General features: G+C 33.9%; 1 protein-coding gene across 2 annotated transcripts in view; it reads right to left on the bottom strand.

The window, feature by feature from the left end:
- Adgrl4 (adhesion G protein-coupled receptor L4) overlaps positions 1-15,027 on the bottom strand; it is a 103,508-nt gene extending 88,481 nt beyond the window's left edge. For both annotated transcript variants that reach the window (XM_027935227.2, XM_027935226.2), the window contains exons 1-2: positions 14,897-15,027; positions 13,405-13,554 (exon numbers count right to left, since the gene is read on the bottom strand). In XM_027935227.2, the coding sequence (XP_027791028.2) occupies positions 13,405-13,554; positions 14,897-14,918 (172 nt within the window). In that variant the 5' untranslated portion in view covers positions 14,919-15,027. The remainder of the gene's footprint in view (positions 1-13,404; positions 13,555-14,896) is intronic.
- Positions 15,028-16,476: the final 1,449 nt, after the last annotated feature.

Consider the following 16,476-nt stretch of genomic DNA (forward strand, 5'->3'; position numbering starts at 1 on the left):
GATCAATTTTGGTTAAAATCATCAAAATCCATTTTCTGAATTTAAGTGCTTAGACTTGTATTTTCACAGTGAATCTCCATCATAATGCTTCACCCTCTGATACCTACTTTCAGATCAACAATAGCTATTTTCTTTCTCTTTAGTATTTATTATTTGTACTTGATACCTTAGTATTAAATACTTATGTTTCAGAATTTTATTTGAAATTCTACTCTGTAAGTTCTTCATGTTTCCATTATATTTTAAATGTTATTGGAAACACACTTTGTTTTCAATGAGGAAAAGAATTAATCTGTAAATATAGTAGGCAGGTATTTGTAGTAGTAGGTCCTTGGATTACAAATTTGGAATAATTAAAATCTTTTATTAAACTTGTATCACTGGTAATTGATAAGATATAAGTTTTATGTCCACAACATAATAATGTGATTTGTATTATGGACTACTATCTAAAGCCTTGCTTCAATGCAGATTCACTCTATACTTATTTATTCTGAAAGGAACCATCTGATGTTTTTCACAGGATAAGTATAAAGACGTTGTTGACAACTTACCTTATATACAAACAGAGATTTGATAAATTGTGGTATAAAGGTGTATTAAGAATTGCAATGCAAAAAATTATGAATGTAATGCACTCCTCTATTGTGATGTAAGAAATAATAAATAAATAAATAAGTTGTTGACTATAAAACAACAATTAATGCCTTTACTGAAATATTTTTGACATATTTGTCCACTAACAAACTGAAATTCCAAGTCTAAAACACATTTAAAAGATCATTCTTCTCCACATGGTATTCCACTATGAAACTGCAGCAATGAACATAACATTAGTTGAACAAGCATAACACCATAATCACGCATCTGCTTTCCTTCCTACATCGCGTATACAGCAGAGATTTGTTGTTCTTTTTGAGTATTCTCAATAGGTTTCTGTGTTTATAAAGGTCCAGAAATAATCTTCAGAACTTATCCTCCATATGGCACCAGGAACTGCCATAAGAACCTTTCTGATACAAAGGATATACAACTCTTTTATTTCAGAATATCAAAATATTGTCACAAAGACAAAGTTATCAAAGCAACTGTTAGAATGACCTTAGCTTCTGTTTAATCTGATCAAGACTGATTGATCTGTCTGAACATGTCAACTTTAATTATCAAAGACCAAAGACTGTGCGTATTCCTTTCTAATTCTAGTTCTAATGGTTAAACATGACTTCATTTGTACCTTTAATATAAAATTCTTCAAGACATAGGATGTATTCTTGTCCAGCAGAGGGCCAACAATATGAAATCATAAACATGACCTACATTTCAGTTTGTATGTTAAACATACAAAAGAGACATAAAGTGATGTGCATTTGTTTGGATAATTATTGTATGGATAATGATCTGGCTAGTCAAGCCTGAAGAATCTCATGGAAATTATGTATTTTGGAGTTCTTTGGGTAGATTTTTTAAATTTCACCTTTTTTTTTTCCTCTTTCAAATCCATTTTTCCTGTGTAAATACAACCAGAGTCAATACCTGTTAAATAACCTAACATTTAGATGCATGGAGAACACTGACCACTTAAGTAGGTGCCAACATTTTGATGTCTTGAAAACTACATACTAAATTTTAATGACTAGTTCAAAAATGTAAATAATTTTTATTTGTCTCAATATGCTTCTCAGCACATACTTTCTTATTATTTTATAAACAGAACATTTGATATGTTAGAAAATATAAAATATTGTATTTAATCGTTAGTGATATAATTCTTAAATAAATTAGAAGACTCCACCTTCAATATAGTGAGTCAACTAAACATAATAGTTGTCTCACTATATTTAAAATATAATGTTAGTTACATAAGACCCACTTGTTATGCAATAGCAGGGGATTATTTAGTTCCTCCCTACTAGCAAGATGTAGCTTCTTTCCTTATAATGGTAATGAAGTGATTAACTTACACTTTCAATGTGAAGGAATAATATGGTTCCAAGTATGTATGGCTCCTTTAACCTAGTTGAAACACGTTGCCAGATATTTCAATTAATGTGTACCAAGGTCACAAAATCAATTTCTTATCAGCCAAAAACACTCATACAGCAAATTTTATTTTCAAACCATAATCTCTAAATTAAATCTGTGTACCTAAAAAATACAGCACAGAAACTCAGTCATTGGGTTTTCTCCCTGATAGCATTTTCACAAATGGCACAAGGTTTTGTATGCTATATTTAGCCTACAACGTTTGGTTAGATTCTAATCTTCCTAGAGAAAGTCATTATCTTTTCCCATGGCAAATAAAGGACCAAAGTGTTAATTTCATCCTTAAAATAAGTATAAGGTTTGAACAGTTCTGACATTCTGCCTATGGTGATTTATTTGGAAACTTGTAAAATATTATAAAGAAAATCTATGAATCTGTATACTAATCCAGATTTCTTGGTAATATAAATTATGTATCTGAACACAAGAATGCACCAAAAAAATCAAATCATGTTAATATGGAAAATAACACAGCCTCACAGTAAATCCCATGTATAGGAAATTTGCAGGAATTGAGTTTGTCTGACCAACAACACTAAAGGTAATCACATTTTTAATGGAAACTCTTTGACTTGAATATAAAATACCATTGTCCATTATGTTCTCATGAATACAGGTCTTTCCTATATTCCAAATGTTCTCAATATACCTTCCCTCTCATAATATCCTCATTCTCCCCCTACCAACAATTACGCATGAAACTATAATAATTTAAGGTTGATACCTGTCATCTATGGACCAAAATAGGTAAATAAACTAAAATATTTAAATAATCTTGGCATCTTAAAATTCAGAAATTCTACTTTTATACCTATGAAAGTATAGTTTTATCTACTTTTAAAAGTCCATCCAAATGTTAGATACATATATGCAAATATTTTATAAGATATAACATGTAGTGGTAATCTCTAATGAAACAAACAAATTATATTATGACTTCAAATCCTTGGGACCAATTAGATGCTAGATGGTTGATAAAACACAGGATATAAAATCCTACCTCAAACAGTCAGGAAGTAGAAAACTAACTGAGACTATATAGTTAGAGTTTCTCAAATCATTTTTCTGACATTCTCCTAAATATAAAATCTTTTAGTTGATTTTAGCAATGCTAGGCAGAATAAAAACAATCCTTCCTGTTAAAGTTTGGATGTGAAGTGTTAAAGTTTGGATGTGAGGTGTCCCCCAGAAAGCTCAAATGTGAGACAATGCAAGAGGGTTCCGAGGGGAAATTATTGGGTTGTGAGAGCCTTAACTAAATCAGTGAATTAATTTCCTGATGGGATTAACTGAGTGGTAACTGAAGGCAGGGGAGGTATAGCTGGAGGAGATGTGGCTTTGGTGGTGTGGCTTTGGGTATATGTTTGTCTGGCAAGTGGATCCATCTCTCTCTCTCTCTCTCTCTCTCTCTCTCTCTCTCTCTCTCTCTCTTTCTCTCTCTCTCTCTCTCTCCTCTCTGATCATCATGTGAGCTGCTTCTCTCCACCACAGTCTTCTACCATGTTGTTCTGGTTCCCTTTAAGCTCCAAGAAATGGAGCCAGCTGTCCATGGACTGTGACCTCTGAAACTGTGAGCCTCCAAATAAACTTTTCCTCCTCTATAATTGTTCTGGTTAGGTTCTGGTCAGGTCTTTTTTGCTGTCATAGCAGCAAAAAAGCTGAATAAAACAGAGGTGAAGAGTAAAATTTACTTTGGGAGGGTTAATAACAAAACTTTTTGTGTGGATAAAGACAATATTTATATTTTTTATATATTGAGATTATCAAATTCTCATAAAATGATTTAAAATAGTAAAGAGGGAATTTGTTATTTCTTCCCTATTTGTTTTTGATCATTTATCCCATTTTAAACAAATTTAGGGATTGAAAATAAAATAGAATTATTCTAGTATCAAATTGTAAGAATTGCAAGACTTTTGCTTTATACATATTAATGCAAAAAAAACCCCTTCATCTTCAATTGCTTACTCAGGAATAAATACAGCTCCACATAAAGCTGTTCATAAAGGTTGGTTCATGGGAAGGAGTGATAAGCATGAGACAGGTATAATGAATAGCAAAGACTAAATTTCCTTTTTAACTGAAGAATAAGCCATCAAAGAACTATTATGATTAGAAGTAAAAATTTCATTTTCCTAAGGGCTAATGATTTCATATTTCCTAGTTTATTTTAAAGACATATTTTATATATTAGACCTGAAAAGAAATAACATAGAGTGATTTTTGCATTCCCTAAAGAGACTGGCCAAGGTGCCTCAAAAATAGAAGACCATCACAAGGTATTACTGTCAATATTACAACCGACAGTGCCTTAGAACATAATGCTTCCTAATTCATGAACATGTTCAGTCTTGCATAGTTGATCACTCAAAATGAAGAAGGAAAACAAATATTTTATGGAGCAAACCTCTGTAAAGTTTTTGACTCTAACTTTGATCATTTATTTAAATTTTCACCTGGGTATAGAGGTCATTTTTATTTACAGCAAAATATTTAGGAATGGGATTATATCTAAAGTTATTCTGTATATGGACATTTTTAAATGTATAAAATTTAGCCCAAGCAAAGTATCACAATAATGCAAATAGAGCAAAAAATCACAGTGTGTTAATAGATTCAGTATAGGTATGAGCAATAAAAATGGGGCACCGTCCAAAATTGTAGTGTTTTACATGTTGGATCAAAGGTGTTTGGATAGTTTCCAAGGATACAAACAAGTATAAAAAATGGTGATTGTTGAGATTCCCCAGTCACTATTGAAAAGCAGGCACACCACATTGAAACTTATTTCAATAAAATGTATTAAAGTAAAAACAAAATGAAATTACTAGGAGAATATGAAAAATAAAACCCTATTATTTATAATGGAGAGAAATCCAAAAAGGCCTTATAAAGAAGGTGACATATCAGTTGTATCTTAGACAATGAGTCAGAGTTTATAATATTTCCAATATTGAAAAGGCCCATTTTCTCCTCTGATTATGCTGCTCCATTTATTGAACCTAATATAAAGATTATTTGATGTCTGACAATATGTATTATCCTTTGAATGGAGAAATTTGACTTTAGACTCCTTTTTTAGCTAAGAGGACCTTGGATCAATTTCACTTTCACTATCCCTGGATATACTCAGCTAAGATCTTTTGGAATTTCAACCATGTGTAAGTTCCATTATGTAGCATTTCCCATCCCCGCCCTCAGGTGTTAGTTACATGGTAATTATAACATCACTCAAAACACAACTCTCCTGCCCTCTCCCCAAACCGGTGTGCACCATTATTCAATGAGAATACTCTCAATTGTATGTAACAGTGACTAAACCCCTAAAAGAAAATACAAAAAATCATTGTGTTATATCCTTCCACCTGGTTTAATTGTTCAAGTGACTCCAATATAGTGCTTCCCTCATTGACCAGATTATATTGAATACCTTACTTTGGGGCACTGTAATACAGGAGGGTTCTTTGAAGATTGATTCAGAAATTCCTTTTAAGGGAGGAAGCCACCAGAGAAACATAGAAAAAAATTGTCATTTTTGCTCCAGCTTCTAATGATTTGTGGCACCTACCTAGTAAGATTAGGACAAGAACTCAGATCTCACATTCTGGCTTAGCAAGAAGAAGTATCATAATGTGATAGTTATGAGTGGGGAGTACCAGAAAAGATGGAAGCATCTCCTACAGTTGTCATGCCAGCTCCAGAATATTAGTTTAAATAAAAACAGAGGAGACCGTGGACAACTGCACTATTATAATCATGAAAGTTATAAGTATGTTAAAAAAAGAGTTTGAACTCAATCAAATGGAACTGAGGCTCTTACTGGTACACTGACTATTCCTGGTTACTAGATGTGGTTTCATTCCTATGTAAATGACATTAAAATGTGGAAAAGCGCAGGAAAATGATGCAATTAGCTTGACTAGGGCTTTGTCTAACCCATAAAATAAAGCTGAAGATGCATTTAAGAAAGGTCTGGGCACAGATAAAAGGAAAGATAACAAATGGGTGAAATCGGTATATTATAAAAAGGAGGACTGTGCTGAGCTGATATTTTCTGAATATCTTGACTACTGAAGTCCTAGTGTATTCTACATTGATGTGCAAATAAATTCAATATCTGTAGCTTCCCTATTCTATGTGCTAACCGTCCTTGCAGGATAAGAAATCCAGAAATAGGAGACTTTAGCATCAATCTTACGGTGGTTTTCAAGTACTGTTTGCAACACTACAATTTACCAGCTATTGTCTTGATACCTCTTGCTGCAAAAGAGAACAAGAAGAGATTGGAGATGTAAGAGGTTGAACAGAATCAAGGATCTATGCAAGTCGGAAGGTTTCTGTGATATGATAGTTCTTTTGTACTTAGAGCCTATGCTATTTTGTTGTTTGAGTACAAAGGTTTCCAGAATTTCTTTGAGCATAAATAAATTGGAGTTTTACTCTCAATCTCTTTTGCTCTTCCTAAAAGTATCACTTTACAGGCCATTTTTTATTATTCATCTTTGTGTTTTTATGGTTGGCTTTTCTTTAGTGACTGGTCATGCTTAAATGACTCCCCTGTTTATAATCAAAAAATAACATGGATTATCACAGGTAGCTTGCGCCAGGTTTTGACTGTGAGACAGGCACGTTATCATAAGAAAATTCAGAATTCTCTGTGCACATGGGAGGGCATATTGCAGGTAGCATAGGTTGGAAGAAGACAGAAAGATGGATAATTTTTCTAAAATAATCAGTAGCATCAACTTTCACTGTCAAGAGTTCCTTAAAGGAACAAGCGTACTTCCTTGCCCCCTTATCTGGGGGCAACCAACAATGGGTAATAGAGTGCCCAATTTGTGTAGCCCTTAGAAAGTAATATTTCAACCAATCACCTAGATTTCTACTCCATTTCTGGAAAGAGAGCCAGCATCACAAGGAAAAAGCTCCAGATTTGCTGCAACCAACTGTGTGTGGGTGGAGGCTCCCTTTTATGACACCTGAGTCTGTTTGGAGTTTACTTTTCATTTGTGGACTCCTCATGGCTCCCTCTAATCTCATTGCTTTAGTCAATAAACATGGCTTAAGGGCAGTGGGTGAAAAACAGGACCTAAACACAAAACATCACAATCCATAAACAGTTGTAGCTTCCCTGCACTTGTTGTACCAGAAATTAATGTGAAAAAAACTCAACTGTTTTGATAATGTTGTGGTGGTAAAAATCAGGTGCAGAAAGGATAGAACCCAAATAATTCACTTTTATCTCAAGGAGATTCACTTTTCTTATTATAGTTCTACCTCAAAAGGTAGTTTGAGAATTTTACAAGGTAATTCTTTGAATATGCTTTCTCTGGAAAATTATTTAATCTATAAATTGGGGATAATACCAGCTTTTACTTTTGAAAGTTGTTGTTAGGATTAAGTTCATAAATACACATAAGGAGCTTAGCTTAGCTCACAGAAAAACAGTAAAATCAACAACAGTATATTACTTTTTTTTGTTATTCAGTTGTAATTTTGCATTATTTAAGCGTTTAAGAGACTAAATTGAGAAGAAGAAAAATAACAGAAAGTTAGACCAATAGAAGACTGGATACTTTTTCTGAAATAATCAGTATTTGGCTGTGAAGTATACTGATGTCCAAAAAAAGAGACCAAAGGATAGTGCCAGAACAAAGAAAATGTTACCAATTTTGCCAAATACAGTTTGCAAACTTAAAATATTGACTGAAGAGTAGATCTATAATAAGTAAAGCTGAAAATGGAAACTCAGGGATTTATTTTGTGGTATTAAATGTGCACCTCTAGGGTGATGGAGATATAGTTCAATTAGTAGAGTGTTTGCCTCGCATGCACAAGGCCCTGGGTTCAATCACCAGTACCACCAAAAGAAAAAAAATAGTTAGGGCTGGGGATGAGGCTCAGTGGTCAAGTGCCCCTGCATCTAATCCTTTAAACAGAGGATTTAAATATATTTTAAAAATCCACAATTAAAACATATTTTCATTTAATTTTAATTTGTTAGCAGTTCCTTAAAAAATGGCAGGATAGAAAACACAAGATGGTACAGTTTCCATGTTCACTTTGAGTACAAAATGAACATAAATTCTAGAAAAACAATATACAATATTTATTGTCATTGATGTATATAATATCATCAGTTATTACATAGTAACAGTTATCTCTCTTGTATCTATTTATCTATCTATCAAAACAGATGTTTGGCCTTAATGATACGCTTAAAATGATATGCTCACTTGGAGAAAAGGCAACACTTTAATATCAACTCAGTATTTATTGTGATAAGTAGAAAAAATATTGTGAGAAACTTTATTGACTTAACATAGAATTTTGAAAAACTCTTTATGATTGTTTAAATTAAGATTCAGAAGCTACGTGTTCATTTTCACTCTTTTGGTTTTATTTCCTGTCCTATTAGTTATCAATAGTACTTTTCTTTTTCTAAATATGCAATGAATCCATCTGGATAATACTCATTAGAAAGTGGTCAAAAATAAGAATTCTATGTGAAAGAGAATTTTTATGACACCTCATTAGTGTTATTTGGAATAAACTATAATGAGAAACCCCAAATTACATGTTTATGGTAAACCCTTCATAAATATCTATGTATTTTTCTTATTTGTATTGCATTAATTATTATAGTTGTCCTGTGAGATACACTTACAACAGGATGATTTTGGAAAATAATTCATTTTCTTAAAGAGGTTTTTTTTTTTTTAAGAGAGAGAGAGAATTTTAATATTTATTTTTTAGTTTTCGGCAGACACAACATCTTTATATGTGGTGCTGAGGATCGAACTCGGGCCGCACGCATGCCAGGCGAGCACGCTACCACTTGAGCCACACCCCCAGCCCAGAAAATAATTCCTGAAACAGCTTGCAAAACTGACATTGACAGGTCAAAAAAGAAAAGTTTTCCAAAACTGTGGAACCTATCAGCAAAACAAAAATAACACAAGCCTTTTTTTTCTTATCCTTCCCAAAATAAAATACTAGCCTAAATAAAAGTTTGCAGTGGCTTATTCCATTTTTCTCTTTCAATGTATTAATGAAACTTTCAATCTTCATGGAGTGAATATGATTTAGGAAATTCCACCTAATTATTGTAGCAGTTTTATTCTCTCTGTTGTGTAACCTCCTTTTGAAGAGAAGAAAGAGGTCATATTTCTAGTACATGGAAAGGATTTATAAAATTGAAAAAGATATTTTATTTATTTGGATAAACTTTACGGAAATCTGCATCCTGCAGTGGAAACCTTGAGTTAATTTAGATGACTATTCCTTAAATAGGTTTCACTTTCCATTCAGTTACAAGAAATGCCAAAGAAATATAAAACTTATATTAAGGAAATCTGGTATACTATCTACATGTACCTCAGAGTTCCTACTTTTCCAAATTTTTAGCAGTATTCATTCAGTTGGGAAATTCTTCTGAAGTAGGTAAAATGCATTCGTTTTGCAAAAGTATTTGCTTCCCCAAAGATTTTTAGCTACATATCTATGATGCATAACATGCCTGTGTAATATTATTGAGTCATATATTTAAGTTCTTTTAATATTCTTGAAATACTATCTAAAGATAAAGAGCCAACTCCTCCTAAACATTTTAATTAAAAAAAAAGAAGGAAAGAAAGGTAGGAAGACAAGAGAGAAAAAATGAAGAAAGGAAATAAGAGGGAAGGAAGAAGGAAGAGAGGAAGGAAATATGTGCTAGCCTATTACCAACTCTGTACCCCAAGTTTCAGTAACACAAAAAAGTAATAAATATATAAGGGTAGGAAAAGTTTTAGGTGAATTATCAGAGGAGCTGAGCGTTCCTGATGGGAACGGAAAGAAAATATAAAAAGATACCCATTGAAGCCTTGAGATTTAGAAGTGTTTAAATTTAAATGGCTTTTCTGGAGTGACTTGAACCAGGTAGTTTTGATCCATCCTATATTCTAGGTATGCAACTTCACAGAAGTTACACATCTATGTGATTTAAAGGTAATTCATAACCTGCAACCTATTGCATGAGGTAAAGTGTGGAATTATCCACTTGTGCTAATGTTTGGGCTCATAATATTATGCATATCAGATGTTTGATGTTTGGGTTAGGAATGCTCAACCCTGTCCATATCTATCACAGTTAAATGTAAAATATTCTAGAAATGAAATTCAAAGATGAGCAGTTAGAATTATTTTTCTGTTTACATTTCTATTGTGGAAATTATGACTTCATTAAATATTTAAAACTTACTATTTGTGAAGCATGGTTTAGACAGTATAGTTAATTGGGTTAACTGATATGCGTACACTTGTAACACACACACACACACACATTTTTGTGTGTCTTGCATCAGTTCTGATGCCTAGTGATGAGTGTCCTCTTTATTGCTAAGGAACAAACTAGCATGAAAGCAATCACTTGTCCTCAGCATTTATATTTTAGCCCAGATAGAATCCTGCTGAAGAAAAAAATAAAAAGAATCTTGCTGATGAGTTATTTGAACTAATACTTCTCCAACATTCTGAATCCATGGGCTATTTCTTCCTGTTAGATAGCTATTGCAACAGCATTTGCTCTCCCTTTACTAGTGCCCTTGTTCTCTAATTTGTTATAACTTTCTTCTAGTTGAATTCTAGAAGTACATATTTGCTAAGTTGCTGAGGCTGACCTTGAACTGGCCATCTTCTTGCCTCAGCCTCCTGATGTGCTGCGAGATTACAAGTGTATGCCACCATCCCACACTAGAAATATGTATGTTATTAGATATGATGAAAAAAATTCCAGTTAATTGCAAGGTGTTTCTTCCTGTGTGTTGGCACCAATACTTCATTATTTTCCTTGCGATATTGTTTCACAATAATCATGTTTCAAGCTATGAAAAGATTCCTATACCTGTGCACAAGCTGTCAATACATCTTTCCTGACCCTTTCTATCCTCATTTGGGAAATCATTTTTTCCTCATTCAGATTCCATAAGGTTCCCAAGAACACAGCTGCACCTAATGAGTTTATCTGCAAGTAAAGGGACTTGTATATTCATCCGCTCACCTGCACATGCATTGAACTAAATGCTTCCCTTTATATCTGCTTCTAATTTCTAGTTTGAGATGATAATGATGATAATGATGATGAATAAGGTCAATACATATTTGACAGAAAACTGAGTAAATAACATCAATTCACTTCTATTAATATTTATTTCCAAGGAATCCTGTAATCCAATTTGTACAAGATTAGTTCAACACTTGTTCTTGTACATTTAGTGAAATTGGGTTATATCTTAGGTATGTTTAAGAGACCCAAATTTTATAATGGTCATAATGATGATGATGTTAGAAAGAAAACAACATTTATTTTTAAATAAGTAGACACCTTTACAGATAAACTCCTATCCAGACATTCCTTATTAGTGCAATATAAATTGTAGAGAAAGATAAGGATTGTGAGGAATGTGTCTAGAGATGAAAAAGTCAAGAAAGGAATTTTCTAACTCAAAATATAACCCACTCAGCGATTGAGAATACAATGTTTTAGGTTTAATTCTAAGGAACATATAAGTGTACCCTCTGAGAAAATATGTCAAAAATATGTTAGTGAATTAGTTAAGAGGTAAAAAAAAAAAAAAGATTAAAAAATCACTATTTAAACCGTGTTAGTTTTAGGAAAACATTACAAACCTCAGGTAATAAATATTAAAACAAGTGAATATATAACTTTCTATAAATACAAAGGGGATTTAACATGAACATAATAAGAAAAGTGATTTCCACTCTAAATTGTGTTCTGAGTGAGGAGAAATTGAAGGTCAAAAGGTCTAAATGTCTTTTGGGGTTTTTTGCTGTTTTGTTTTTTCTGATGGAAAATATTTTCTGTATTTTAAGTGGCTATTGACTCAGGCAGTTGAGTGAAAAACAACTGTATTAGATAATGGAAGATGCTTTAAAAAAAAAGAAATCATTAAAAGCATGATTATAAGCTGGTTGGCTGCTGAATGTCCAAATTGTGGAAATTTATTGATGTTAATGACGGTAATTATGGCAATTGAAAAGTATCTAAATAACAAAAAGGCAATGCTGCTTATGAAATACAATGATACAATTTGTAATGATTAGTGGAAAAGCATACTAATATATTTGATGCAATATTTTGAAGGTCACTCAGCCATCAACTTCCCATAATGCCATTCAATTAAATACACAATAAAAATCTATGATTATTTATGGAAAGTATTTTGTAGTGATCGTAGAATAGTATATTACAAATTCTGGCTGTATGTAAAAACAGAAACGCCTGATCTAATGAACCATTAAGCAAACTGTAGCTTTGCTGTACATTTTTTAAACATTAAACTAATTATGATGAGGTTTGGTCTTACTATATACTACGTATTTAATCGTTTTAAAAGCCTATCAAATTGAATCACGAGATACAACTTGTTTGTGCTATAAGCAACCACATACAATATTAACAATGCACAATATCCTGGCTTAATTGGAAAAAGTCCATGTTATCTTAAATACACTTAGAAGTATAATACCATACAGCTGTAATTTGAACTTGCCATTTAATTATACATAAAACTAATTTATATGACTTGAAACTTTCTCTCTTTCTCTTTCTCTCTCTCTTTCCTACCTACACAGAATTCTGTGCTATGGACCTAGTTAAAATTAGATCCTTTTGAAAATGAAAGAAAATAAATGAAGATTGAGTGAGGCTTGTAGGGAGCTGAGGAGTGCTACTGCTGGTGGAAACCACACACAAGGAATCACCTAAATTTGTTTATCAATTGATGTTCTGTTTACTAAGTCAATGGGCACCCTTGGAGGACCCTTTCTGGCAATCTCTGGGCTCTACCTTCAAGTTCTATGAAAGACTCTACTTCAGAATTAGAAGGTCTTCAAAATTTCCTTCTATTCTTTTCTGCCTCCCTTCCTTCCCTTTTACTTCCCACACTTAAGAGTATGCAAAAGAAAACCTCAAATCTCTTAATGTCCTCAACTTTAGTTAGTCAAATGTTAGGAAAGTCTCTAAGTACCACCTCTTTGAGTGTAACCTTACCATGAACCCTCTGTTCCTGTGCCCTCAAAGTAGTGACTCTGCTCTTGGAACCTAAATGTTCCAATTTAGGTTCTAGAACAATCTTTAATATTCACAACGAAAGATGGATGCACATGGTGTCATCAAAAATAAAAAATACAGTATAAATTTACATAGGACATTCAAATTTGTTTAATTAAGCTTTTTTTCAATAGCCTGCAATCTAATGGGATAAGGTGAAACAAGTTAATTTCTGGAAGACCATAAATACCTCATATCAGAAATTGAATTTTTCAGTAAAATCGATAAAAGATAATAAAATGGCGTACCTTTACAAATTGTGACACCATTTCCTGTAAATCCCAGGTTGCAGTAGCAGGCTTCAACTCCATTGCGGATTTCACATTTTGCATTTGAGAGACAGGGTGTCTTGGTGCAATTTTGAGTATGGGCACAATTCAACAAAGTGGAAAAACCCACTAGATACAACAGAAAAAAAACTTTTTTTCAAAAACATCCCCTCATTGTTGAGTTAGAATATAATAAATACAAATATTCCTCTTTCTTTCCATTTAGATAAATGGATCATGAAAATTTCCCAAGGGAGCATTTAGCTAAATAACAGCACAAAAGCAACCAGGCAAAAAGAAAAAGACCTTTTTCAATTTCAATCCTTATCAAGTAAAGCTTGACAAAACTAAAATATAATAAGCAGCACAGTTTTGTAATAAAAACTATGTTTCCAGATCATTGTACCAAGGTGATCTAATACCATTCCTCACAGGTAACTGCAAGATTGTAAAGCAATTTTTCTCTTTTGGGAGTAATTATTGTAATTTTTTTTTTTCAGAAATCAAGGAAATCTGTTATTTGGGTCTTATATTCAAATATGTGTTATTTTAAGATGATACCTTATTATCTAGGAAGACAAATGTAATTGTTGTTTATTCTTTCCTCTGTGTTCTAATGATTGTTAATTCTGCTTATCTTATAACACATTTTTTTTTACATTTTCTTACATTAGGGGAAATTAAAACAAAATACAACATACTGTTCAAAGATTGATCTTCCAGAAATGGAATATCACCCAAACACGACCAACAAAAACAGAACAAGATTTTATTTCAAAGTTGCTGAAAATAAACTTGGAAATGCTATTTTATGGACTGTTAAGATAAGAAAAAGCATAGGGTGTTCCTTTTTTTATTGTTGTTCCAGGTCTTCTCAAGAGAAGGCTTGGGGACCAACAGTTATGAATCATGAAGTCATTGTTCTGAAAACAGACATCTGAGATAAATTGTCCCTATCTGGCACCAAGAGATCCTTAAACATTCAATTCTAAATCCCAGGCCCACGTAGGACTGTATATACTGTCTAAACCAGAATTAATTCGCCTTCCGAGATGTGATTTATTATCTTTCAGGGCAGCATCATCAAAATGGTATTTTCAATGAACCCAAAGTCTGGGCAGGCAATCCCCTTAAAATGTCAGGAAGCCTCCCACAAGTGCTAATGGCTTGGATGTCCCAGGTTTCTTGGGGGGTGGGGGGAGATCAGAAAAAAAAAGGTCAAAGTCTGAGTCTTTGAGGGCTTTGGGGACTTCTCCAGTATGAGTAAAAAAGTAATATCCCTGATCCTTGAATACCAAGTTCTAGAATTGAAAGGCCAAGGAGAAAAACATCCTAAGAAGTCCTGCGTCAGTCCTCCTCAGAGACTCTGCCAGATGTGCATACCACGTGAGGTCCACCTTGTAAAAACTCCCCATTCCTACAAGTGACTTTTCCCCCGCTACCGCGGTGACCAGAGACGCCAAGCACTCACCTAGGAGCGGGAGAAGCTTCATTGGCGGCGGCCGCGGCGGTGGGGCTGGCAGTGAGCGCGGCTGGCTGTGCGGGACCCTGTACCCTGGATGGCGGGGCGGGCGCGGCAGGGTCCGGCTGGGCTCCGTCCCCCGTGACGCACGGGCTTCCTCCGGACACTTTCCGGCCTCTTTTGTGTGAGTTTGTGTGTCAAGTCCTGAGTCTGCAGGCCACGTCCGGCCTCTGGACCCTTTCCCCAGGCCACCTGGGCTGCATTCCCTGCCTGGTGACTACAGCTGCCAGGACTATTGTAGATCCCCTGTGCATCTTTTGACCCCAGGAGCAGATCTCAGAGTGTCACCCTCAAGACCTGTGTTCAATAGTCAAAAATCTCCCGGAGACCCATGGAATAGCTTCCTGAGGGCATACAGAGCTAGCTAGATTTTAGGGGTCCTCCCTGCAAACTGTACTCCAGGATACAGCCTCCTACTGTTCAATAATTAACTTCCATAAGGAGCAATTGACCAAAAAGTAGTCAATAGACCTGGGTTCATGCAATACAGCATTGCCAATACTCAGTACTCACCTTGCTGGAACTCAGGGTTACAGGGAGAAGAGATTAGAATTGCTAAAACAACTGTACACACACAAACAAACAGATAGACAAAAAAAAAAAAAAAAAAACAAAAAACAAACAGCTAAAACAACTGCACAAAAATAAATAAATAAACAACAACAACAAAAAATAGAATGATAAAAACCAAACAGCAACAAAAGCAAAATTTCAAAAATAAAACAGCTTCGGACCATTTTTAAACTGTTTCACTTAAAATACACTTGTATCTACTTTCTCACCCCAGAACAATTTATGCATCATGGATGGTTTTCCTTTTGCTTGTTACTGAATAAGTTCATTATGTAGAAACATGATTCAGGTTGGAACATAAAAACAATTCTAGCTTAAAAATTAAGTATAACCGGCAGGTAAAATAAAATGTAATAATGGGAATGCAGATCAGTGGTTTCCTAGAATGGGAAAGACGAGTGAATTGACTGCAAAATTGGGGGTAATGGTAATATTGCATATCTTGATTGAGATGGTAATACATGAGTACAAGCATTGGTCAAAACTCATCTAATTGTGTACTTAAAATGGGTTCAATGTATTGTATGTTAAAGAAATCAAATTCTAGGTAAATTTAAATAAAATCAATTTAAGGAAAAGAAATGACTGATGTTCATACCATCTACAGTAGCCATTGTGCCTGGAAATATTTGGATTTACCCTGTCAAATCCCAAAGTCTGATTCACCCAATGTCAACCGTGAATGGACATTTTATAGACAGCATCTTCAAAACTATGAACAGCTGTGGTCCCCCCAGCTCCATGGAGTTTAACAAAATAGTGGTGGTAAAAATCAAAATGAGTCATAATGACACATCACAAAGACATTAAGTGCTTAAGTATAGACACATTTCCCTGGCTCTCCGCAGCATTTTCCTGGATCCTTTCTAATTTAGTTTAAAGACGACCAAAAATTCCTGAGAGTAATACCACAATATGTGAAGCTAAGAAGGAAGAGAGTGTTACATGCCTTGCTC

Source organism: Marmota flaviventris, chromosome 10, assembly GCF_047511675.1.
Source record: "Marmota flaviventris isolate mMarFla1 chromosome 10, mMarFla1.hap1, whole genome shotgun sequence".
Classification (NCBI taxonomy): domain Eukaryota; kingdom Metazoa; phylum Chordata; class Mammalia; order Rodentia; family Sciuridae; genus Marmota; species Marmota flaviventris.